Source organism: Idiotropiscis lumnitzeri, chromosome 5 (genome assembly GCF_059441095.1).
Source record: "Idiotropiscis lumnitzeri isolate Australia: NSW breed Sydney's pygmy pipehorse chromosome 5, RoL_Ilum_1.0, whole genome shotgun sequence".
Taxonomy (NCBI): domain Eukaryota; kingdom Metazoa; phylum Chordata; class Actinopteri; order Syngnathiformes; family Syngnathidae; genus Idiotropiscis; species Idiotropiscis lumnitzeri.
The window spans coordinates 12,988,212-13,015,989 of NC_142395.1; the positions used below are offsets into that span (position 1 = coordinate 12,988,212).

Genomic DNA, 27,778 nt, shown 5'->3' on the forward strand with positions numbered 1-27,778 from the left:
CAAAGTGCGTCGTAAGCACCTGAAACAGCGCGTCCAACCTTTTCTTTTTCACCACCCACAACACAACCATGCTGTTGACTTGGAGCTTGTGCTAAAAGTTCAAAGTGAGGAGCAAGTTTGGACAAGTGACAACAGCCCATAACGGAGGCGACACCATACGAGAGAACGTCTAAGAGGTGGACGCAATAGCCGAGCACATAGCTAAAGATAGAGCTCCTCTAGTTACAATGGAGCGGACAGGATTCAAACGCCTCATGAAAGTAGCCGACAAGAGGTACGAAAATATTTGCCGCAAACAGCACTTCCGATATGGACAACATCGGGACGGGAGCGGAGACATGTCAAGCATTTTGCATCCACATCCGACTTGTGGTCAAGTCGCAACATGGATCCCTGTTTGCGCCTGAATGTGCTTTACATAGACGGCAAGTGGCAATTGCGCACCAGGGTAATCGAGACGGCACATTTTCCTGATGAAGCACATGCGTTTATTTGGCATTGGCATTCCATTGACATTTTTTTCCCATTCTATTTAGCATTTTGTTTACAGGCGACTAGCGCCTTTGCACATGGCATTATTTAGATTGTTTACACGATACCTTTACACAAATCTAGGCCTTTGCAAATGGAATTACAGCATCTCGGCACAATATATTTACATAAAAAGATTTTGTGAGAGGTACCCTTTTTCTCCTGTTCTTTGTGACATTGTTCAAGTCACGCAAAGCAAGCTAGTTTGAATGTTTATTCAAATGATTTTTGTACTTCTATTTTTCATTGAAAGTAATGCGTACCAGTTGGTCAATAAAAAAAGCAGTCAATATGCATTTCCTGCATTTATTTTGATTTTGGTCCTCAGGGGGAATTTATCGCTCATTTATCGTTATCGAGGTAAAACTGCCTAATTTATCGCGATCTTGATTTTAGGTCATATCGCCCAGCCCTAGTTGACTGTGTGCTTTGTGTACTTTTTGCTAAAGGACAATTTTCCCGTTGGGGATTCATAAAATATCGATCTAATACCACATAAAAACACCAAAAATTGATATGCTACTTCAGCGAATTTGACGATTAATACATTAACAACAACAAAAATAAAATCGTAGTTTGTGCCATTGTGTTCCACAAAATGGAGATTCTCGGTTGACCAATCAACATTTTGTCCAGATATGCTATTTTAAAAATGTATACAATGAGTAACGAGTCAAAAGATATCTGCGCATTAGCAAAAACTGTACTGCTTGGTGGTAATGAGAGCTTTAAGGAAGATTTGAATGCATTAAAGGTAGGAAGGTCAACTTCTGGTTTTTAAAAAAACAGAAAATAAATGAAACAAATAACAGACATTTCCCATTATCACATACATCAACTTTGTTGGCACCCTTGGTAACAAATGTTATCTCACATGTACCTGCAAAGGCTTTGGAAATTCTCTCCTTCTTCCACTCCCATGGCTGGTCGTACTCTTCGGGTGGCCGCTCGTCGTCCTGAGGCAGGCGACTCTCTCGAGGGCAGCATGAGCGTTCCGGGTCCGAGTCGCCACCGTTCTCAGTGGGCTCGTACGGGGTGTCGTACAGGGGAAGCTGCTTGCTGCCGCCGTCCTTAGGCCCGCGGCCGCCGGATCGGATTTCTAAAGACAATAAGACAAGAAAAGAGTTATGGCTTTTGTTCTTATGATTTCAAACTTTATTATGGTTGGATGGTTTGGGTTTAGTTTTGTTGGACTACTCTACAGAGTCACATTAAGACTCATATGCAAACCCCACACTCACATCTGCCAACAAACAGCAGCAGAAGCCAGGAACATCTGCTTGAGTTATAAAAAAGAACATGTGTCACTGTTGATCAGCTTGTCTATGGTGGTCTTTCAAATCCAATAATCCTCTATTTTGCATCTAATCTGGGGAGAGGCCTTATTTGTGCACTCTTTATGACATAATACTAAAAAATGTTACGTATAAAGTTAAAATAAAATGAACGTGGACTTTAAAAGAAAATAGACTGGACGAATTTTGAAAAAATATTTAGGAAGAGTGAAAATAGAAATAGACCCCCACCCCTTTCAGTACAGGTACCACCCATATTGCCACTTGGTGTCAATTCAAAACGACATCACAGCTGCTCAAGGCTCAAGTCGTGAAAAAAATGGTAGAAGGGATGCACTTAAGTTAGGTGGATCCTACTGCTACTATTTTAAAATGGTCTTGCCTAGGGTTGAACGATTTATCGTTTTGGGACCAAAATCGCAATCTCAGAAAAAGTGATTTTGAGATATCAAAACTGCGCTTTTTAAAGGTCTCTTGTGCCCCACGCACACGTCACACTAACCAGCACCGTACTGATTTAAAAAAAATAAATAAATAAAAAATGCATTTGCATGTACGATTACACAAAATTATACTACTAATTATACTACATAGTTTTTAATATGTCAGAAAAATTGCAATCCAATTTTTTTGCTAAAATTATTCTAGTCTTGGCTTACTACAATGTTCATGTCGCCCATCTCCTCAACGCCACCTGACCTAATCCAGAACGCACTCCCACACTTTCATCCTCACCGTAACGCGACACTGCTAATGAACCACCATGCCCTTGAGAGCTCCCCATTTTCGGCGACCGCCCTCCTATTCCTCATGAAGCCGTTAGTGTCCACCATGTGAAGGGAATGAAATATTATGCCACCACTGCTGCATAATTGCCTCTTACCCGCTGGTAGCTCTTGCGGACAAAAACGAGCGATGCGTTCGAGAGCCTAATGGGGCCTCTGGTGGAGGTGAGGTGAAGCTGGTGGATCCGTGTCCTCGGTGTAAGGCACACTCGCACTGTTTGATCACGCGGAATAATTTACACAGTATCACTGAGGTCGCCAACAGAGGAGCAAAATAGTTTGGAAGAGAGTAGTTAAGTCCACCAGTGAGGTATCTTTGTCCAATCAGAGGTCATCTGAGTTTAGTTTAAAATTTTATTGTCATGTGTTGCCATTGGCTCATTGTCCTGGTCTGTGTAGTTCACAATACTGATTGGCTGATAACACGAATAACATTTAATATGGAGGCACTTACTTTCTTATGCACGCCAACATTATGAATCAAGTGAATTTGTTGAGGATCTCAAAGTTGTTACACTCCGCTTCATCTAGCAACTAGCCTTAGTGTAAAATGTAGGTGGACAAAATGTCCCTAATTCAGATAAAACAGCTCTAATAAAGTAACCACTAGACGGAGCTGGAAGTGGACAAATGGAAAATAACCCGGCCTTTTTAACAGATGTGCTGCTTTTTATATCATGACAAGACGACAAAGATATTGTGTCAATTTTCATAGTGCGATATCGCCGTTATCGTGACATCGCAACTGGCGACCAGTCCCAGCTGGAACACGCCTCTCACCCTTTGCTACCCGTGATCCGATTGAGGTTAAAAAGCTAATTCTATTGCTTCCAAGCCGTCTTCCCACCATCCTTCCGCAATAGCTTGTGTTGAGGCCTGTTTTTGCTTTTGGGAGTGCTGGGTGGGGACACATCTGTCACCGAAAATTACAGTGACTGCCATGACATGGAACGGCTTGCATGTTGCAACACGGTCGCAGTCTTTGACCTCTGTGTTTTTATGATTAGAGCCCATGCACCTCCACCTTCATCCATTAACTCTCCCAGCCAGGAAGCCCCACTTCCTGCCCAGGTGCTGCACTTCCTTTCCTACTCAATCAAAACTTAGTGGCCCTTTAAAAAGCAAGATGGGAGCAGTGTGGCTAAATTCTGATTAGTCAGTCGGAAAGTTGTTGAGAGCTGCGCGTGTTTTAAAAGTGGAGAAAGTGTGCCTCATTAAAGCTGCAGTAGCAGTGACCACAAGCATCTGTTAAATGCCACTGGAATCGTGTGTAAGGGGGGGGTGGTATTCAGTAGAGAAAACTGCATTCAACCTTTAAACCATTTACTCACGCGATTAAAGGGCAGTCACCGGAATGTGAACGAAAAGCTATAAAGTAAAGGCTTTTCCGTGTCTGCCACAGTTCGTCTTCCCGCCCCTCGAAATGTTACATCTGCTTTATGTATGATTGTTTCTGTACATGTACTCTATACATAAACAATCTGAGTAGGCTTGTGAGATGTCACAATCATCAACATCCATACATTAGTTGCACAATTTAATTTGGTTATTTATTAGTGTAGCTAATTAATCGGATCGGGATAATTTTTTTTTTTTTTTTTTAGTTACTTTCCATTACTGTCTCTGTGCCACCATCCATCCATCATAGCAGTTGTGTCGAGCAGCAGCCTGCCCCGGCTGACTTTGGCTGAGAGGAGACCTACAACCTTTGGACTGGCAGCCAGTAACTCTGTTCATAATGTTTAATGGATTAGGACTTGCAGAACTACAACTAGATGAATGGCAAAAATCACAATCGGTGTTTGACACAAGAATCAACCAAAAAATGTGTGCTTCTATCTGAATTGTTCAATTGTATTTACACAGTTCTTTTCAACATGCTGTTCACATGTTGACATTGAGGATACAGGAGGATATAGAAAATTGGTTGAGAACAAGACGGCATGCGTTTACTTACTTTTACGGATTTTTGTTGCCAGCGGTTTTTTAGATTATGCGTCAGGTCATTTTGAGGGAACGGCAAAAGTACCCTGTTACTCAAGCTTCACACAAACTACTTGACATTATCGCAAAGTTTAATTTCTTGAGTCTTGCATCATGAAATAGATATAAGAAAAATACAACGTGAGGCGTCAGGCGTGACTCACTTTAGTGAGATTCTGTATTTCTGTTTACACAGACAATGCGGAAAGAATTCAGGCTAAATGTAAAGCCCCAAGTTACTAACATTTCATCAGGATAATGCTCAGATGGGTATGAAAATACGCCCATTGAGTGGATGATAACATCCTTGCGAGCCGGCTGAATTAACTGATAACACATTCAATTGCTTCCAGACGCACATTAATATGACCGCCCATAGTAATTCTGCTATAACGCCGTGTGAATACTAAAGAAAAATGATATAATTAAGATGTGAACACACAGTCAGGCCGGAGTAGCTGCAGGGCATGTAAGTAACATCCAGTCATCTACTTGGTGTGACGGTCCAGCAGTGGAGCCGTGGTGGCAGTTATTTGACGGCACGTAAGGTGTCAGTCAGGCACACGGCCGACAAGGAAGGTGTTTGCTCCGCTCACCCGTGGTGACCTCGATGTTGACCGTCTTTCCGCTCGGTGAGTGGAGCCGTGAGCTGGCTCGCGCTCGCAGAATACTAACAACTTTGATACAGACGCCGCAGGACGGTGCTGCGATTGAACAGCGTATTGCAATTTTGGATGTGTAGGAATATAGATGGAGTTTAATATAGGAGATCACTCGCAATGTAATAGTTATCACTGCTCTTTACATGAAATAAATGTCATAACGACACAGAAACCAACACAATTGCTCATAGTGGCGAAATAAGTCCAATTGAAAAACACAGAAAATTCAAAATTAAAAAACTTTTAGTGGTGGAAAACTTTTTTTAAACATTCAGCAAAATTTCGCACCTTTTATTATTTTCTACAGAAATTATAAGACGGTCTTGTGATTGGTGTTGGATAATGATGCCGATGCAAGAAGACATGTGAATAGGTGTCTTTATGCTGTTCAAAGCTGTTAGCCTGAGATAGCTGACAGATTGCTAACAGTCAACTTGAAAGTTCATTTAAAGAAAAACTGTCTTTAAATCTGAACAAACGGTTAATTGTGTTGGATAAACCTGAAAATACGGCGAAAACAAACATGTGCCTCAAAAGTCACAAAGTCTACCGTTACTCGCTTGCACAAGCCACGAGGTAGCTCGTTGCTGACTGTTTTGATTTTAAAGGGGGAAATTCAAATGCTGACCAAAACCAACAGGAATCTTATGATCTTAAAAATATACTTTAAGTGTCACGCAAAAACCTTGATTGTCGACTGTCAACATTGGCTGCAGCTTGCCCGAATTGGCCGTTAGCTTACTAACCAATGTTTGTTGTCGCTTGTTTTCAAACGTAGTATTTGATCTTTTAACATTACATCAGCTTCTTTGCGCAATTGTTTTCAACCATGATGGGAGACATACATGGTCGTGTGTGTGTGTGTGGGGGGGTGCGTGTGTGTGTGTGTGTGTGTGTATTTGTGACACCACACGATGTGTCAATTTGCTCTTCCCTCAGATGGCCTGGAGGGGGAAAACTTGTGAAGAATTTCACCCACGAGACAACGTCATGCACATAGATTCATTCCCTGGATTGCAGGGCAGAGAACAAGCCAGAGGAGACAACAACAGGGCACAAAGCGATGACGGAAATGCACCAGACAAAGTGACAGAGAAGAAAAAGAAGATGAAGAAGAACGAAGGCCTTGGGGATGCTAAGACAAAGAAAGGCAGTCAATAGATAAAGCGAGCCAGACAAGTGAGTGTTACACACAGTCGGCAGCTCTAAACAACAGAAACACACCGTGACAGGGAGTCAAAGGTAATGAGGTGAGGGACGCTTCTTTGTACGACAGCCCCTGAACACATCACTCTGAGCCGCATCAGGGAAAAAGCTCTGTTTAGAAGGGCAAAACGTTATGTAAACTGTTTTAAATAATACACTTGATTTACACATAAGCATCTTTATTAACTGCACAGACAACGTTCAAGTAATATTCTAACGTTGTTATTAGTCGTACATATACAAAAAAATACAAGGTCTTTTAATGGATGTACAAGTTATGTCAACTTAATAAGATGTTTGGCACTGGAAAGAGTTGGCAAATTTTTCATGGGTGTAACCACATGCTCATCCCCACAAATGGACGTGCCATACAAATGTGGCACCAATTGAAAGGGTAATAAATCGGCTTCCCAGCTGTATAAAGTATATGAAGCACTGTTACAACAAATAAATAATGTACAAAACAAATTTTTCATTTGACGAGTCCAAAAAGTAATACGAAAGGACTTTTTTTTCTGTCTCTTGTCCCGACACTTTCATTTCAGACAGACAAGTAAAGAAAGATACAAACATACTCAACAAACACACCGCCTCAGTAATGGCCAAAATTAAGCTTACCAAATAATACATTGAGTCATTGAGGCCAATGCCGTGGTGGCGTTCGGCTAACTTGACTTCCATTTAGACCTTTCGGCTTGCTTTATCGCGGTCTTAATTGACATTACATAGTTGCCACCGACATCAACAAAACGCCATCCCAAAATTATATTCAGTCGCTAATTTAGGACGCTAGCAAACTATTACTTGATTACACTGTCATCGTGTGTATGACATGGCGTTAGAGGCTACTACTGGCGAGCAACTAGCTGTTAGCATTATCAACAAGTTCCAGCTCCCCCCGCAAAAGTTATGGACTTGCATGAACCGGTCCGCGGCAAAAAAAAAAATCAATGGTTTGGGAGCACTGCTCTAAGTTTGATTTTTTATTATATTTGCTTATATCTTGCAAGAGGGCCATGGGAACTGTGGCGTTTGCAGCGGCGTATCTTTCCCCAAAAACACTCCAAAATGATGGCCTTTAAAGATTTGGGCTTGGGTCCTTCAACAGATGTTCTGAGGAGCAAATTGTGTGTTTGCTGTCATTGAACATGATTGCGAGTGAGCGTCTGGCATGGTGTAATGACTAATTAAGCGGACTGGCTGTCAAAATGGAGATGATAACACAACACTGTGGGAATTTGCCCGTGTGTGTGATTTAATCCAGATCAGGCAATGCCTCACTCATGCATATTCCCAGAGTCCACTTTGGGCATCGATCTCGGCTGATACGCGGGCGCAATCACAGCTCATTAGGAGCGAGGTGAAAGCTGGTTAATGGAAAAGATGAATGTGGAGATTGCTTTGGAATGTAGCCAGGATAATGGAAGAACCCCCGCAACAGACGCACATGCAAATACCCACCTCACTCCTATGCAGGTGACTCAAAAAGCTTGAGACAAATCAAAAGCAGTGGAGAAAAACACATTTCCACTCGTGGCATTCATTCATAAGATCAGGAGTAGTGAACACAACCGAGATATGTGTTCTGCCTTCCATTTTCTGTGCTGTCATCACATCTCCGTTTTCCTTATTTGACCACATTGCACCAAAAATTGTTGGCCATGTTGTACTGAGCCACCAGGACAGAGTCGCATGTAAAAGTTCAATTTCCTTTTCAACAGTTACCATCACACTTTTACAGAGGGATGTTCAATCCAACTTTTTGCAGATGGGTACCAACACAAGTATTCACGCTTGAGTATGCACTGATACCAAGTACTGATACCACTGCACAAACACATTTCAATTAATACAATAAATTTCAATGAATCCGAACATTGACTTTTCAGACTCTCTGATGATTCAGCGATGTGTCAAACAGCTGCACTGTATCAATATGGAGCGGCAAAGAAGACAATTATTTATTGAGTTAAATATTGCTGGCTGGTATCAACATTCTTCACAACTACCCGATACATATATTTGGTGTCAGTATGTGGACACCCCTACTTTTGTCTCTTGTGATCCTAGGTATCGTTACATGACAGTAAAACAATAAAGAAAGAAATTATTATTTGGTAAATGCTTTGAGGAATTTGCTGAAAACTGTTCAGAATCTGTGCGACCGAGGAAAAACTCACACTCATGGAAATTCACACTTAAGATGGTCACTTCACTTGTGAGATTTGCCAACTTCACAAGTGATGATGTTTTATTTGGCATATTATTCCCAACATAACACCAAATAATGCCACTTTTGGGTGCAAGACACCCCACTATGACTGCGTCATACTTTGTCGACAGATTCCTTGCTTGCACTTATACACCAAGTGTCAAACAATAAATACACTGACTAAATTAGAGCAAAAACACAATTTTCATTATGAAAACAAAGAGAACTTTGACTTGATACAAACTTATTAACAAGCACAAAATAAACAAACCTTGTTGGCTGTGTGCAATATGAAATTTGCAATACAAATAAAGTTGTATTGTATTGTATCCCAAAGTTGGAACTAGAATTATCTAGCCACCTACCAGCGCCCTCTCTGGTGAGGGTGGCAACAAACACCCAAAACACAAAAATTGAAATGCGTGAGTTACAGTGTCACTGCAGTCATATAAATGCGATTAAGATGCAAGTCTAACACACTGTAACAGGACAAACTAAAGGTACAACTTCTCGTGGAGCTATTTTCTGCCTGTGGCCATTGTTCCTTCGGCGCAGATAAGAAGAGCCACGGATTAGGCCCGGAGTGCAGCCGGTGTTCAGATCGCGCTGAAGGAAGACAACTGAGCAAGGGAATGTGGGAGCGAGAGCTGGAGACTTAAAGGGAGTGAGACTAGAAGGCAAGGAAGAGACAGGTCAGCCGTGTCTGTCAACGATATGCTTGGTGATGCAGAAAGATGAATGTGTGGTCACAAAAGAGGAGGCTGGGGGGTGGGGGAGTGGGGTGGGCTTAAGCATGGGCCGGTGACACGCCGACTGAGACGTGATGAATTGTCATGACGTGGACTCTTCCCAATCGGGGTCAACAGCCTATTAGTGATGATAGGGGAGCACTTGCTACACCCTCACCTTGAACATTCAGCCTCCACTTTGAAGGCATGTCAATACTGCTGTCAATCAAGCAGTCAATCCATCCATGCATCTATCTATCCCCCACGGTATGTAAATTCATGAGCACAACTGTAAACAGTGATTGCATTATTTTGAGGTGATGTGTGATGTGTCCAGCTGCTGCATACACGCTGTTTAGTGCAGGAACGGCTGCCCCCAAAAATTAAAAGTTGTCTTCATGGGCACTCACTTCCCACACTCGGGGCTCGGATGTGGTCACGTTCTACCTATAAAATCCAGTTTGCAGTGACGCATACGCATATCAGTCAATATCTCCTTAAACGTTAAAAAAGTTTAATTGGTAAATAGCCTTTTAAATCACACAGCTCTCCCCATGTTTTGCTCTCTCGGTAGCCAATGCAGACACCGAAATAAAGTTGTATTTTTACCTCCATTGTGTTTCTGTCCTCTCTCTGGGCTGTCACTCACTATGGATGTCTGCAAAGACATACTTCACAATAAAAGTGAGTTACTAAGATGTGGCAACAATAGCCACCCTGAACTGTGTGTGAACTTGTGGCTATGCTTACTCGACTAAAAAAAACAAAGCACTATTTCTCAACTTCAAAGCATAATTAAAAGCACAAATGAAGGCTGCAACAGTGGTAAATTCTAAAATTATGTTTAATTAATCAAAGAGAATTGCATCATTATTCATTATGTTACAGTAAAACAAATTCCTCCTCGTGCTTAAAGGCAACTTTATATCGATTTGAGAATTCTGTAGTGTTCCTCGGGGAAAGGTGCACAAAGACGACATGAGGTAGATTCAGCGACGGTGACATTACCATAGCAAACAGTGTTTACCTGTGAAATATGATCCACCCCAACACAAAGTTTCAGGGGAAAAAATGCCTGATTTTCAACTTGTTCAAGTTACTACTACTTCCCTAGCAAGCTGTACAGGTTTCTCTACATTTCCTCAAATAGGCCCTAGTCTAAATGACGCCGTCGCTTAACAAATACAAGCTACTTTAGTGCTATTATATGAAGCGATAGATGCTATTGCTCATGGATGTACTTTAAAAGCTTAATAGACTGCGTCCTCTGTTGCTAACCAAAACGGGAGCAATTTTGCCATCATATTTATGTCTCATTAGTTTAAGTTTCTCTAAATTTCGTTTTTTGAAATGTTTTAATTTAAAAGTAATTCAGGTACCTCGTTTAAAGGCTTTTTTTTTTTTTACCTCGAGTACCCGCTTAACACTGACTGTAGTCAAGCTAACTACAGCAACAATCGTTCATGGCGCCATCATGCCACCAACGCGGTAAGAAAGCCAACTTCAAAGTAACCAAATAATATATGCACATCAATGCCTCGGGAAACTTTTATTTTGAAGTTGTTCCCAGCAGCGTGTCACGGCGTAATGGCTGACTTGACTTGACCTTCCAGACTGTATTTGGGGCATTTATTGCCCTCACAAACTGTTGCTACCGACAAAAACAACGCAATGTTTTCCTGAAATAATGTTCCAGCGCCTATTAAGGGCGTTAATATATACATATATATATATATATATATATATATATATATATATATATATATATATATATATATATATATATATATATATATATATATTTTGCAGACATTGTACAGTATGGCGCCAGTTGCCAGCATTTAGCGTGAGCCGCAAACAGTGGTAACAAGCGCTAGCAGTGCTCAAGTCAATAGACCTAAAAGACTTTGCCTAATTTGATGCTGACAACTTGACACAACGGCCATTTCTTACTGATCACTTTTGATAAATCAGGCTTACACAATGTTCATTATTAAGTGGAAATGTGTTTGTTTTTTTTTTGTCTTTTTATGTGATGTCTAAAATTGTTATAATATTATTCCAAAGGAGTGTTTACCGCACACGTGTAAACCTGACTGAACAAATAGTTTTTTGGGAAAACTGAAAGGTTGACAGCAACAACAACAACAACAGGGACTTCAAAATGTTAAAAGCGAGGATGGAAAAACATGAGGCATCACTGGGGACAGATTGACAGATATGGCTTCGTGCTGAGATGTCTGAGCATTTGTCCAACCCCCTAACTGGCATCTCCCTGCTTGCATATGCACGTGTGTTCTCAAGTGTTCAAAACAGACGGGTATAATTACGTTTTACTCTGCAGGGTGAATTTAATTGAACACATCAAAAAATAAATAAATAACACTTCAATTCTATTGCCACTATTACTGAACCCAACAACTGGGTTTTACTATCTTGTTTGGTTGCTGTAAAAGGTGTTTGACGGGTGACAGAGGTGAAGTACGGCGCCGGGTCGCCTTAGGGCGGCTTGTAAAAATCCGACAGTCACATCTGTTCACATTTTTCCCTCAAAGAAAATCCTTTACTTTTGCTTAAAAAAAAGGGGCCCATATTTGCTTACACAAAAACAACTGGATGCCCATTTGCAGTGGGGTGAACCAAAAGTGTTGAAATTTCAACGACAACCTAAATGGAAAAATGTCCCTCAAGAGTCAAATAAAAAAAAAAAACGCACATTTCAAAGTGCATTTTTTTCCTTTGGCTTTCTGTTTTTGTTGTTGTGACGACACAGCAGAAGGGTCCTGGTGACGTAACCTTGGTGATATTGAGCAGTATCCATGCAGACCTCCACAAGAGCACCATCCATCCATCCATTGTTTTATATCTTTTGTCCATATTAGAGTCACAAGTGAGCTTGAGCCCATCCTAGCTAACTTAATGGTATATCCTGGACTGGATATTTATAGCGTTTTGCGATACCTTTGCAGCTGATACCAAGTTTCAATACTTCGATACTTTCCATACCATGTTGCAATGCAGCGCCAGCTTCTTTACGAAGCAGCCAGTCATATGTTAATCTGCCAGGCCATTAGAGGGCAGTACCGCATTGGGCCACCGCAGCCAAGCAACAGCTCCAAAAAGAGACGAACAAGACAACAGCCACAATAGAGAAAGTCAGACCATGTAAATCAGCTTTTATTTTTGAAGAACCTCTCTGTCCCTAAAGTAAGATAGTCTTCTAAGAATCGTTAACGTTTAAGGGGAAGCTATTATGCTAAGAAGCTGCTGTTTTTGCACAGTTAAGAGTTAAGTTTACACCTTCTATAATGTTCTTTTGGAACATTTCAAGTCCTTAAAGTTGAGCTTTGTCATTGGAATTTTTTGTTTTTTCCATCTTATACTCCTGGGTGTCAGGAAGAGTTACTGGAACGGTTCATGCACTTTTCAGTCATGACACTTGATTAAACGTCAAATGGTACTGAAGTGAAAACTTTAGGAACACATTCCTCTGGTTTTAATACATATTTTAAGCTTAATACTTCATAATATTTAATTACCGGATCGCCAGCCAAGTATCCGTATCGCGCCGTGACAAAAATGTATCATCCCAGCCTTAATATTTAGAGTCTTCGAGGAACCTAAAAAGTGTTGTTATGGAAATAAAACCCACTCAAACTGTGAGGCAGCTTTGCTAACCACTAGCCTGCTATAATGCTTAACCTTTACGTTTTCTGTCATTAAAGGTAAACATTTTTATTTCCAATAAGACTCTTTTTCACAGCTGTTTCTGAATTTGATTTCAAGAGCCTATTTGGTGCTGTTGTTTCTTAATATATTGCCATGAAATGTAAATGTAATGCTTTGTATAATAATAACTATAATTTGTCACGGGAAAGGTATCAAAATCTTAAATTCTAAATCCAAGGGGCATTTCAATCAATATTTGCATGACAAGGCTGCTGCTTGAGGTGATTAATGTGTGGTGTTTTTTTCCCCTTTGTTTTACGTGTCTAAAATGTCATCTTTGCACGTGGCTCACTGTTAATCAAAGGGATTTAACATTCATTGAGGCGGAGGGGACCTCCATGTCAATTCCAGTAATGAAAAAAGTATACCAAACATATATTGCGTGAAGAAATAAAAAAAAGAGTCTCAGTTAGAAAAAAAAGCTAATTGATGTCTGGGCAGTGGCGGTTTCAATGATTAAAGTCAAGGCTTCTGTAATTGGCCGGTGACCAGTCCAGGGGGTACCCTGCCTCTCACCCCAAGTCAGCTCAGATCAACAACACTTCAATGCTATGAGTATAAGAAATCACAACTATTCATTGAAATGAAAAAACCTACACCAGTGCATTCAGATTGGACACAGAGAGAAAGAACAAAACACGCCTGCAATGTTCAGCCTTGACAATGTCAACTCTATTAGTGTAAATCAGTGTGTAGCGCATTACCTCATAAAGAAGTTGATGTACGCGAGAGAGGCAAAACTGACTTTGGGGTTGGCTGATTGCCAGGGAGTAAATCTTCATTTTTATGGAAGCACAGTGGAAAGGCGCTAAGCACGTTTACCGTACGGTCAGGAGAACCCTATTGGAATCTCCAAGGAATTTGTTTTTGTTTTATTTTTGCATGATCTCCCCATGCATGCGTGGATTTTCTCGTGTGTGGCGTATAGAGCCCAAAAATCGGCTTGGAATTCAAATTTCCTATTAAATGTGAATAGTGATAATGTTTTGCGTGTAATGTGAAACCATTCAAATGATGAAAAACCAAAAAAAACAAACACAATGTCAACTGCAATTAGCTCAAGCTCACCCGCGACCCTTATTGCGTTAAGCGCTATAAAAATATAATTCATTCAGTACAAAAGGAAAAAAAAATCAGTCTTCAGTGCATGCTGGTCTAAGGTTATACGATGCCTCTCCGGATGGCTGCAGTGCACCCGCTCTCCATCAATCTCAAAAGCAGCACTGCCAAACATCAGTCAGCACTCCACTCCGTTTTAAAATCCACACTGGATTTCACAGTTTCAGGAAAGCCATAATAAACACTACACAGGAAACTGGCATGGGAGTTGAATAGCGGCAAGGGTATGAAGCCACAATAGGGCTCGACATCAAAGACAAGACCTAACGCTCTGCAGCAAAATAATACTTTACTCAATAGGACGACTGGCTGGTACCACTGTGGAAAAATCAATATTGACAAGGGATGCTACTACCAACTCCATTGCTATGAATTGTCGCTCACAGTGGTGCAATTGTACTCCCTGTGGTTTGGCCTTCTGTAGGAAGGACAACATCTGTGCCACCCTCAAAAAAGAAAGGAAAAAAAATGAACACAAGCAAAAGCAGAATTTGGAAGATGTGCCCCCTGTTTGCTGAGCATGTTCCCCTCCAGGAATGTCTACTCCAACCATCCACCCGCTTTACGTCACGCTGTTTGGAGAGAACGCCACATGCACCGCCTGCGCTCAACTGTAATTACTCCAACGCGTAAACGTACAAACAGAGTTTTTAGCGTGCATGCTACAAACTGCACCGTGTCATTATGGACGACTGGTACGCCTTGTGAGGCTACATACTTGCAGTGTGCCAGTGATGACAGTTAAAATGGTGGCATTCATGTACTCAAACTCCCTGGTCAGAACATTAGATACTACATTGGGTACTCGGGCTGAGACGAGTAATTGAGTAAATCGGCCACCTCGGTCAAAAAAAAAATGCTCAAGGCGTACCCGCCTATTTACGTATACAGTGTCAGGAAGAAGGAGTCACAACAACCGCTCATGACAGTAACACGCCACCAATGCATTAAGAAGGCCTCGTTTCAACATAAGCCTTACCATGTCAAATAATGGTACATGGCCATCAATAACTTAGCACGCTTTTATTTTGGAAGTAGTTCCCAGCTGACTTGACTCGTCTTTCAGACTCTGTTTGTGTCGTCACAAACTGTTGCTATTGATGTCAATAACAAACGTCGTCCTGAAATAATGTTCACTTGCTAATTATGGGCGCCAAAAAAATGACTGGCTGTATTGTACGGCGCCTGTGTCTAGCGTTTAGCAGCGGCTCCAGTGTTCGTGGATAACGTTAGCATGTAGGAGTGTTGTGCACACTTTTGATGTTGACAGCCTGGCACAGTTGCCATTCCTACTAATCACTTTCTAACAAACGAGGCTTACTCAAGTGAGTTGTTTTAGCCGGCAAAGTGGCTACTGTGGTTCTAATGTCACTTGGAGTTATACACCAAAAATTATGGGGAGAGATTTGTTTAAATACGGAAATCATATTGTAAATGATAATTGATTTACTGAATTTATATGAACAATGTAAAATAAATGTTGCATATTAATATTTAAAAATGTTGTCTTTGTTGTTGATTGATTCAATAAAATGTATTTCAAAAATTGGGGTGAGATTTGTGTAAAATCTCGAATGTTTCTCGAGAGCAAAAAGCCCAATTTTATTTTATTATTATTATTTTTTTTTTAATAAGAATATGTTGAATGAACCCCACGAGTCAAAAAATGGAGTTGGTTGTTCATTTTTAAGTGGTAATGTATTTCTATTGTCTTCTGAAAAGTCATGTTTGCTCTCTTTGCATGCACATTATGCTACTTGCCGATTCCGATGTTTTCGTTCCTGAACTATGGGGACTGACGGGCGGCTGAAGGGGCACTATCAAATCGATTGAGGGCCGAGAACCCACTCTTGGGTGTGGAGACTTATAGCAAAGTGCAACTTCATGCACTTCCTGCTCAGACACAGGAAGCCTCTGGGAGGCTCTGTCAGGAAGGGGAGGGGCCAATTTCTTCTATGGGCTTTCGATTCTCCAGGAATTGTCTGCCTTCTTCCCCTCCGATGTGTTTCGTAGCTCATTTCTGAAGTCAAGACTAATGTGGCCGAGCGTCTTATCACCATGCCGGCTATGTACTCCCCATTTTACACTCAACTCCAACTAAACGGCGGCCGACCTTTTCAGGCTGCCAGTCGAGGCAAACAACTCTTGACTAGAAATATGGACGGCTGGAGAGGCCATGAATAAAAACATGAAGGGATGAGAAGATAATGCAGTGGCTGAAGAAGATGGCACGGCAGACGGGGTGGGAGGGTGTGGGGAGTTATTCTATCATTTGCTGGATTCCAATAGCTGTCTGCCCGCATAAGGTAGCCTCATTTTTTAGAATTCATTAGTTATTCAAGCAGAGCATAAAGAATCTCTGTCTCCAGGCATGTGTGGAATACAATCCAATTGGGAAAGAGGCATTTGATCACGATTAAGATAAAAAGTGGAACGGCAATACATCACAATCAAGGTCTAAACTTTGACATTGCTAGATGACTTGCCCTGATCGTTGTCGGGAGAGGAACAATAAAATAATTGCTTTACTACAATATACTCCGGAATAGCCAACAATTTGGGAGTGTTTAAGTTCAGTGGCAGATGCTTCGACAAAACTGAATACATAAATCCAAATGCAGCTAAAGCTTCATGCTATTGTAATGCACCAAAAATGACAAATGTACAGAGGAATTAGTGAGGCTTGACAGCGAAAAGCTCGGAAGGGAACAGGCGAAGACACAGGAGGTGACACACGGGGGCGGCGATGCGTGGGCAGCGGCCGCTGCCAGTTGACGAGCACTCGGCCGCTCTAAATAGTGGCCAAGCTCAGGGGGGAACCAGGTTATTTATCCACTTATTTGGATAATCCACCACCTGCCGCATTGTTCAAAGGCCTCCAGGTTGGACACGAATGCAAAGCATATGGGAAGAAGAAGTAAAGTCAAACTTTCCCGGAGAGAATATGCAGCAAGGTTAAATCAACGTACAATATAAGACTGCCTCGAGAGCCACATTCTTCAATCTGTTCTAAATGTTCCCTGGAATATTTTAACATTCACATAAAAGATCCAAAAAAGTCAATATTCCAATAGCTTCTGTTTAAGATTTTTTTCCCAATGAATGTGTTTGTTTGTTTATTTGTTTGTGGATTTATTTATAAAGGACTCCCATTAGCTTATTCCATAGCAGTTCGCTAATGTTCCGTAAGACTGCAAACAATTATATGTTTGTTTAAGAGCATTTTGCACGCCACTAGAGTGCCGAACGAGGGAGTAAATGGCTGTAAAAAAAAAACAAAAAAAAAACCCAATTCATTAGGATGGGATGAGGCATGATGAACAGAAACAACGAAGGTGGAGTGCCTCACTGAGCCATCTGCGGAAGTACTTTTGGATGAGGAGTGGCTGCGACGGGCTGGCGGCGGGACAGAAATGAATGCTGGCGAAATGCTACTTCACTTCCAGCTTCCATTGTCAACAAACAAAGGAGTAGCGCGTTGCGCGACGGGGAGTCAAGATCAAAGGTGGATTGTCGGAATACTTGACTGGTTAAGAACTGTCCTGAGACTTACGTGTGCATGTTCAAAGTTGCTGTGGTGTAAAGTGATTGTCCCAGCCAGCAATAGACAGAGAAAAATTGGAGCTAAAATGGGACTCGGCCTCAACTTCCAGAAAAAAATTATGTGTTGCATCATTAGTCGTTGTGATACTGAATGGATAATATGGCCTATGGAGAAAAGATTGAGATCGCTACTGATATTGTACAACATTTTGTTGGTACACCAAAATATAGACAAAATATGAATATATTATATAAATATATTATCTTGTTTGGTACAATACAGTAATAATACACTAACATGCAAAATCAAGAACAACATCATGAAGTATCATGTCATTGTTTGGCGCAAAAGTATGGATGTACTAGCACAAGAAAAACGCTCGATATCTATGTGTTGCATTGTTTCCTACGACGATATCGATACATTATCATATGGACAAAATATCAACATTTGGTATGATAATCAATTCACCTTTAGAGTACTGTATCAATAAACCAGGGCATTCACAAAATATTGATATCACGATGTATCGTAATGTTTGGTGCAATTCGGCAAGGATACACTAGCATATGAAACAAAAGCTGAATTTCTCCATGCATCATATTGTTTGGGAGAGCGTTGTATCGATAAAACAGCATATGGACAAAATACTGACATCACTATGAATTGTACAGCTGTTCGGTACAATAATGTATCAAGATGAATCCAACATTATCATACAAAGCTCCTGCTACAGTTAAGACATTGCTCCTAATTCAGCTCATTGTCATACCAAAATTGCAATCTGCAGATGTGTAGTAATGACTTGTCCACTTCACATTTCCCTGCTATCATCTAGTTCGACCTAATTGAGCGCTTTCAAAAGCCAAATCGATTTCTCCATTAGTAACAAAAGGCAGGCTAAATGTGTCGCTGTCAGTGTGCGTGTGTGCGCGTGTTCCTTCACCATCGCAGCAGTGTTGATTGTCGTAATGAGCTGAGACAGCTGGCCTCAGGTTTCCTGTCATTTATTTCCCCTCCATCACGCCGATGGAAGCTCGAGAGCACGCCAGCTACGCCGTAATGCACTCCGAATGAGGCGGCAGAATGACAAGTGATGGAAATGGGCCTTGGATGCCAGATGATGCCCGATTAAAACGTGCAAAACTTTAATGATCTATAGAATCACGCGTTAAGTCAATGGAGTTCTGTGCCAACTACAACCTACTGGGAGAAGTCCAAACACCTGTAGCATTCCCTGCGCCCAAGGCTTAATTAAACAAACATTAGCGTTTTCAACGTGATAGCCCGCTTAATGGTGGCCCACAGATGGGATTTACGCCCCGATTTATCAATTTCAGGCGCGAGCAGCCGTTGCAACGCTCATTTTTTTTCCCGTTGCTAAACACAGCTCCTCGTCACGCCTCGACCGCACCTGTTCTCGCTCTAATGACACTAACTCCCTTATTTATCTGAAACGCCATCAGAAGTCGAATCAGTTATTGTCAATCTTTAGTGATGTGTTAATGTACAACAGCAAATAGTATAGGAGTGAACTGTTGTAGTTTATGAACTGCATTGACAATGCTTTGTTGTCTTTATGGGCACGGAGCTTTCCCCCCCCCCTCAATTTGGACTCGGATTCCACAGGTAGTTGGCTTTGAGCATTTGATCGAAATACTTCATATCCCGCTTCAGGTTTATGGACGAGTAAGCGCTTCGTCCTCACTAGTAGGACAATTCGGTGGACTAGGAGAATTACCGCGTCTTACTACTAGTTACGTTTTTGGCCTATGAGTACAAGCTTAAACTGGACATCAAGAATAGGGATAGACCATTATTGGCCCTTATTTTAAAACATGATGGCCGATAATAAATTAACTTAACTTCTAACGACTTGTTTAAAATTTCCATTAACTTTATAAGAGATGCTACTGATCCTTTTGTCTTAGTTTGAAAGTAAAACAAATATGAGTGAAAGTGAAATTTTAATATTTCTATTATTTTGACATCAACCATTTCATGTTGAAAATTGTAGGGACCTATGGTTTAAGTTTTCATTTAATAAGAAAGGCTGATTTGTTTATTTATTTATCTTTTTTTTTACGCCAATATATTCCCTTTTAGTGTTATTGCCCTCCTTGACTACTATTAATTGGTATCAGCCTTGGGGAGAAAAAAAAAACAAAAAAACATAGGTCTTTCACTAATCACTGAATAAATGCTACAATGGCTTTCCAAAAATAAAAGTCCATTAAAATAACTTCAAAATTGAGGTCATTTAAAATAAATGCAGCTTCGGATAACGGGAGCAAGCTCATTGTGTCTACACGCTTCAAAGCAGCATTTGCATCAAGCAACACAGTTTGGTTTATGTTTTTACAATGAACCTTTTTGTTGCATTTTCTCAAATTGAAATGAAATTATTAATAAATTATTAATAGTGCCTTGAAGAAATGAAGGTAAAACAGAATGCAGAATTTATTTTTCATTATTATTATTATTATTACGTTTGTGCCTTGCGTGTTTATGAAGTAATTACATGAGATATTATGCACAATTTTTGTACAGAGAAAATTTCAGCAAGGGCGCTTCACAGGCAGCCTCGTCGGTGTATCTGATTCATCACTTTCCATAGTTCGGATTGAACTCTTTTAATAATGCAGTGCCTCCTTATCAAAGGCGATTAATAAGCAGAGCAGCAGTTTGACTCAGGCACCTCTTAACATTGCTTGGCCTTCACTTCTGCTGAATTAATAATCAGCCCAAATGTTTACATAGTATCGCTTGTCCATCCAAAGCCTCCTGAGTTGCATGCCTCCACACCCCCGCCGCCTTCCTGTCTGTCAATGGACAAACGATTCAGTCGGTAAACATAGCCTGTTTATTTGCAGGCATCGATGTCATTGGAGTTCAATAAGGCCATTTGGAAGCCAGACTAACAGTTTGGTGGTCTTGATGCTTCCTCTGGTTGTTTGTGTAGCAAGCAATAACCACACATGGCCTTTGTCAGCGTGACATTAATTTATATTCGGAAGGGTAAGATACAATGTTCAAGTGTTTTGCTAATAGGAGAGGAAGTTCAGGTATGGTTCACTCAAGGTGAGTTTAAAGTGGCTACAAAATAAAAATCACAACAGTGAATCATCACCTATGTGTGGTTCACCATTCACAATTTTTATTTATTTTTTTTGGAGTGCAACCTACTGTAACAAAAGTAAAGATTAGCTACCTCAAATAGCAAAAAAAAAAAAATCACAAGTAATGACAAGCACTTTAAAAATTTCACTTCCATGAACAAAGAAGGTTAAACTTAGATCGCAAGTCTCAGTCAAGCTCTACCGCTTCAACATACTTCATTGGCACCAAATACGGCTGTCAGGTCTTTTGAGCCATTTTGTTTGAATCTTAGAAAGTAACAGTGTTAGCACAGAAAAAATTAAAATAGGAATGAGATGCAGCATTTTGATGCTCTTTTGAGGGAGTCCAGTGCAAAAACGGTGACAATAATCAAGTCTACTGGAGATAAAAGCATGGATTGTTTCTCCTGATCTGCTTGGAGCGTGCTACCCTTCAGTCTGGATCTGTTTTTCAGATGGTAAAAGGCTGTTTTAATGCGAGGTCTGAGCACCCCAAGATTTCGGACTTGGTCTTTGGTTTCTCAAGACTCCTGTTTTTCTCTAACAGCAATCCTCTTTTCTTTTTGACCCGAAAACAATTACCTCCATTTTGTTTTGGTTGAGCTGAAGTAGATTTAGTTTCATCCAGATAAAAAGTGTGAATAGCTGAATTCACTAAAAAGCTTCTGCACCGGGGTACACTGTCGTAGTGGTAGACAACGGTAATATTCATTTATTATGTTTTATCATAGGTGTTTGTAGGTTTATGGCAAAGTTTTGTCCCTCAGCCAGGGACTTAAATCTGAATACGCCTTAATAGATCACTAAACTACACTAATAAAGCAATAAAGTCATACTTATCATATCTTATCATACTACATCAAGGTGTTGTTTGTCGGACCATTGTAAACCGAGTAACACCAGGTTGCTGTTTTAAAAATGCATTTGTACTTTTCACGTTTCTTAAACAACCCCAAAAAAATACAAATAAAAAACGACATGGAATCTATTTTCAGTTCATCTCGGTGTTGTGTAAAATTGCCTCCGAGTGTTTACTCAATGTCTGGACATAAGGCATGAAGGCGTGTGGCGACACAACGGTCCTTTAAGTGTGTAAATGGACGACGGAAGCACAACCCGCTTCCCTCCCGCCCACGCTGCCGCTCCACATCCTGACAAAGAAAAGAGACTCACTGGGTCATGCCGGTGCCCGCCGCTCATCAGGATAACCCCGCCTGTGTTGCATAAGAGTTGGATGTCTTCCTGGCATGCCAGGGAGTTTAACAGAAAGTCAGATCCAAGAGTGGGAAGTGAAACTATCGCTCCTTTGCAGTTGTGCGTCGTGTGAAAAGAAAATGTACCGGAAGGGCGTGCGGTCTATATGAGGAGTCAGGGGAAGAAATAGGTCATGTTCTTCCAAATGAAGGAGGAGAAAGCCTTACATCCTGTTCATTCTAGTGATGCTCCATTTCTTGTTCTCATATGACTATCATTTAGAAAAGCAATGTATTAGGCTAAATAGGGCAATGATTGGAACTAAACTGATGTTACTAATGCTGTTATTGTAGCCTCCTAGTTTTTTTTACTGTGAGGACAGCCGCCAAAGAATGGGTGGCATGGAATATACTCATTTTACTGCAGAATATGACACTTATTAATTAAAGAATTCCATTAGGAATGAAAATTGCACTCAATGACAGTAGCATGTGTCTTATTTTCTTCAAGCCATATTCTGCACTTTTGTATAAACATTTGACACACACATTCTGAACACAAAAACATGCTACCAGTATATTATACCCTGAATTAATTATTTACAAAGATTTAGCAAACTAAATCTTAGTTTGTTTGTTTTTTTAAAGAACATGCAAGACAGTCTCATCATCAATTCTGGAATATATACACTACAAAAAGAATGACCTTTGCGATGTGAGCTAGACAGAGGCTGAGCTACTCTGCATTTGTTTATGAAGTTGAAATGTAACTCGAGCGTGAGGATGTCACACGTCTTGTCCCTTACAGACTATCTTTTGAGTGGGAACTTCCGTACAGTACGGAGTGGTCTGTATCAAAAATCTGAATAAGAAAACATCTTAAAATCTGAAAATGAAAATGACCTGTAGAGCCCGATGACATCATCACATTCCAAAAATATGAGATCTGTCGAAACAAACATTTAGTGAAAGGGTCCTCAATCCTCTTCCTCTCAGGTCTGGCAGAGTCCTGTCTGTTTTCCATCTCTCTGCTGCAACATACCTGATTCAAATGATCAGATAGGTACCAAGGTCTGCAGAAGCTCCATAAGGATCCTGATCATTTGAATCAGGTGTTTTGCAGCAGGGAGAGCTGGAAAAGAGACAGGACGCCAGACCTTGAGGAACAGGATTGAAGACACCTAATTTGGTGTTTTTTGAAAAAGTGAAATTGCTCACTACAGCACTGGCTTGCACATCACAGCTGCCGTTTTTACAGGTCAGTGCAAATTTTGGTCAGATCATGTCGGTGTACTTACAAGAAACCGACAGGGGGAAAAAATGATCCGACATTTGTGTGAAACAGACAAGCCACCTTGAATCACAGATCTCATAAGGACTCCAGAAGATCTATTACAATGAGGGGACTGTAAAGCTTGTGGAAATGGGGGGTGGGGGTTAGTGATGGAGGGGGTCTGGCTGCAAGTGTAAGGAAACTATGATAAATTGAGGGATGATAACAAAATACCCAAGGGGGTGAAAACAGAGACGCTTCAATGAGTAATGGATCACATGGATGTGCCACGAGGTTCCCAAAAAATTGCTGTGCTTGCTGTGGGTTCGCTATTCCACTACCCACCCGCCTCGCTCCACCACATCTCCCTCCGACCCCCACTGCCAGACCTCTCTCGTCTGCATCCTCAAAATGCAGGAAATACTAGGTCATGCTAGTCGGCACCCAAGCGCTCCAATAAAGCCCCAAAGGGTCCAATTACTCAAGCTGCAGCCCCCGTGACCGCTATATGCTGATCAGCGTTATCGGATATCACCTCGGAAGCAACAAGAAGGATTTATTGACGTAAATTCTGTCGTGAATCATCCATGAAAAAGCTACATCTGATGTCATAAAACATCAAATCGTGACATGTGTAGTCAGTCCTTAAGAGGTGTAAACATTTTACGACGGATAAGACGGCGTAACGTATAGTGTGCGCCCGCAGGAATCAACATTAGCACGAGCAGCATGCATGACTGTAATACTCGCAGGACTCCGTGTGGGCCTTGAGGTAGAGACCTGTAAAAATGCATCGCAATAGTGAGGACGGAATCTCGTGCTTAGCCTTGGGATGCAAAGTGCACACTAGTTATTTGCATAAGTAGAAAGACTGACTTTGAAATCTGTTTGCGCATCGATTTATCCGTCTATCCCTCCAAACATAATGCAAATCTTACACTCGTGCCTCCCTAGGGGATGCTGAGATGTTCACTGGCAAAAGTCTGGAAGTAGGTTTTGTCGTTTTTAAGTATGATGGCCTTGAAAAGTCATAAAAAAGGTCACTATACTAAATGACAACCCGAGATGTCAGCATATCGCAAAATGTAAGCTCAGCGAGCAATTCAAGCAGGCTTTTATCAAATTAGTGACGTGTGTGTGTTTCACTTAGCATAAAGTCACATACATTTATGAGGAAAAAATATGTTATTAAAAGCATTGATATGATTTAATGAATCAATACTGGGCAATGAAAAGGAAAATCGATAAAGTCGATAATTTCTTTTAAAACCCAGCTCTTATATACGTACTTTAAAAGGGAAGCGTCTTACCAAATGGTAAATGGGCTGTCACTTGGTTAGCGCTTTTCTACCTATGGTACTCAAATCGCTGCACTTTTACCTCATCTACCTACTGGTGACATGCCATCAGGAGCAAATGGGGGTTCAATATCTTGCACTTTAGGACACTTTAACATGGCCACAATGGTCGGGGATCGAACGCACAACCGCTAGGTTGGGAAACGACCACTCTACCACTGAGCCACACCTCCCCGACGACCAGAACTTGTCAGCAACGCGAGAGCGTGTTCTAAAATACTGGTGATGTGTTTTTAATCAAGATTCTGCATTAATAACAGGTGTGAAAATAATACTATGCTAAATAAATGAATGAACGCCACATTGATAAATCATGTGTTGCTTACATCGCTCTAAGCATGTCACACAGTTGTAACACGGCCGATCTAACCAACAGAGTACGAGCATGTAAACTGTGGATCGGAAAAGCTCCTAAGTAAACATCTGGCCAGAGATGTTAATTCGGAATGATTTCAATCAGACGACAAAATAGTCTCCATAAAAACGCGGCTTTGGAGAGACTTGACTAAGCAGCATGAAAAATTTCTTCACTTGGAACACTAACTTGTTTCCCACCTAAAATAGACTGTGGCAGAATCACATGTCTGGCCTGAGCCCGGGAGGACACACCAATTCTCTACTGAACCACCTTATGATTAGAATTGCCCTCGGGCGCAAGCCAGAGGGCACATGTCGATACAGCCATATTTGGAATACTCACCTTCCAGCCAGCATTTTTTTTCAAACTCCTGGCAGGTTGAATCAATTTCTTCTTGGGTTGAATTTGTTGTGTTCTCTTTAGGAAATGATGCGCCGGGTGTGTGTCTAAGTATAGCGTTTGAGTGTTTTGTTGTGGTGATGACCGCCTCTTTGACAGAATGTGCTGTGGTTATAATCTTGGGACCCAAACAAGAAAACAAGAACATAATCCAAATATGAACATACAAACAATCTGACAGACAGCAGTAAAAACTCATATTGCCCTGGATCGAAAAAAAGACTTAGACTTATCGGGGCCACAACAGTCCGTTGGACTCGATCGAAACTACTTATTATGACCGTTTCACTGTCTTTTAGCGCCCTCTTTTGGTGGAAGGTTGACACAGTCAGTCAAGTGATATTTTCCATGTTAGCGTCACATGCCATTCATTGTTGCCATGGTGATTACTTTCCTGATGTATCTCACATGTTTTATCCGGGTTACTGTGGTGGACTTGAACCTTGGTACCCTGTGTCAAAAGCAGCAATAAACCGCATTGTTCACCATCAAGGTAGCATGTTTTTAATCTACCATCACTATTTAGAAAGTAGTTACACCAAAAGCACTAGTTGGAAAGCGCTGCATAGTTTTTGTAGACTAGATTTCATATTAAGAAGTGTGACAGTTGGAAATGGAAACAAGTTTGGGTTGAACTGCCGGCAGGCCGCGGACTTACTCAAAAAGGGATTCCGATTACTTGATTATTCTCTGGAAGAGTCATTAGGATAATTGATTCTAAAATAATTCCATAATGAGAGCCCTTCTCCAATCCCACATTTCTGGCATTCGGAGTGGCAATGCTAGGGCTGTGAGAATACCTCTAGGACAGAAAATTGGTGGTTCGACTGTCCCTCCATTCTGTATCTGTGCCATTTATACAACCAAGCAAAATGCTATTTGCTGCAACACAATGACAGTCTGGTGTGACAGCGGCAATTTTTTTTCAACAGGCAAACACAAGAGTGCCTTAACACTTGAGTATGTTCCAACTTTCCGTCATTCCCGTTCTCCCTGAAATATATGTGCCGTCCTGCCTCCTAAAGTGCTGATACTGAAGAGGACAATTACTACCCTGTCTTCCTCCTCCCATTCCTTGTTAGTGTGGTTTATACAGAAAAGCAAAACAGAAAAAAACATTAAATTCTACAACTACAGCCAATCATGCAGCAATTCCCATAATTAATTTACACTGTCCAAACCACTAAAACATAATACAGAGTACAGTAAGTGAATGTGTTGAATACCACAAGGAGCAATACATATTGTTACGCGTTTTCCATTCGGTTTTACCGATTCCAATCTAAAAGGGTAGCCAGCAGACACAATAGCAGTGTTGATTAAGTGTCCAAGGGCATCCTGTGTGCTTTGAATGGCCCAGCTGTTCTCATTCTTAGGTTCTAGTGATTTCTGAGCGGTTGGCTCGCAATAGGTTTCATTCAAAAGGTAACCAGCATACCGCAGAGAGCATATGCTTCTACCATCAGTCTTTCTCCTCGGGACACAGTGTACCTCCAGCCGGACCTGGTATGACAAGTCCGTGGGTGGCCTCAGCACACCCGGGAAGATGCGAAAGGGCTCGGTAACCCCCACCTGCATGCCCCGCTAGCCTGCCAGCTGACAGTGACATGTGGACTTGCTGACAGAGCACTACGGGGGATCCGGTACGAGTGTGGTGAAGCAACGTGGCGAGTCATCTGCGAACGGCGATGGTTAAAAAAATGCTCAGATTCCACAGCTGAGAGTAAAGCCAGGTGCGAAAGGACCGGAAGATAAGGACATGAAAGCGTAACTGAGTGGAGTCTTTTAATCATTGACTTGCGGCATCGACTATCCAGTTTCTGAGAGTGGCAGACTTTGAGTATCTTCAATTTGCAGAGCGAGAAGCCACTCTACCTGATTATGATGATCTTCAAGTGTCATCTTCACAGGTTCTTGAGAATTATTGTTGACTCAATATGAAGCCAAGTCCATTGTAGACTGATTAGAATTAGTGGAATTGCCCTTGATAAATACTGGAATTCTTCCAAACAATCCAGAGAATCATCCTTCAATAAATCGTTGAAAATGTCATAAGCAGCATTCGGACTTGTCCTTATCAATTACTTGAAATGTCCTAAACAATCACTGGAACCCTGTTATTTTTGGGGTGCACGGATCAATCAGTTCGGTGCCAATTTCCTTCATTCAGAGAGCCAAAAGCGATAATGAAGGGTAGCTTTGGCTACATGTTTCACGGTTCTAATTGTCAAAATGAACTCAAAACGACCTGCGATTGACTGTCAACCAGTGTAGTGTGCACCCC

At 41.2% G+C, this 27,778-nt stretch overlaps 1 protein-coding gene across 5 annotated transcripts in view; it reads right to left on the bottom strand.

The window, feature by feature from the left end:
* The window catches only part of shf (Src homology 2 domain containing F), a 94,234-nt gene that overhangs the window by 24,378 nt on the left and 42,078 nt on the right, over nucleotides 1–27,778 (bottom strand). For all 5 annotated transcript variants that reach the window (XM_088296845.1, XM_088296844.1, XM_088296843.1 and 2 more), the window contains exon 3: nucleotides 1,412–1,630. In XM_088296845.1, the coding sequence (XP_088152971.1) occupies nucleotides 1,412–1,630 (219 nt within the window). The remainder of the gene's footprint in view (nucleotides 1–1,411; nucleotides 1,631–27,778) is intronic.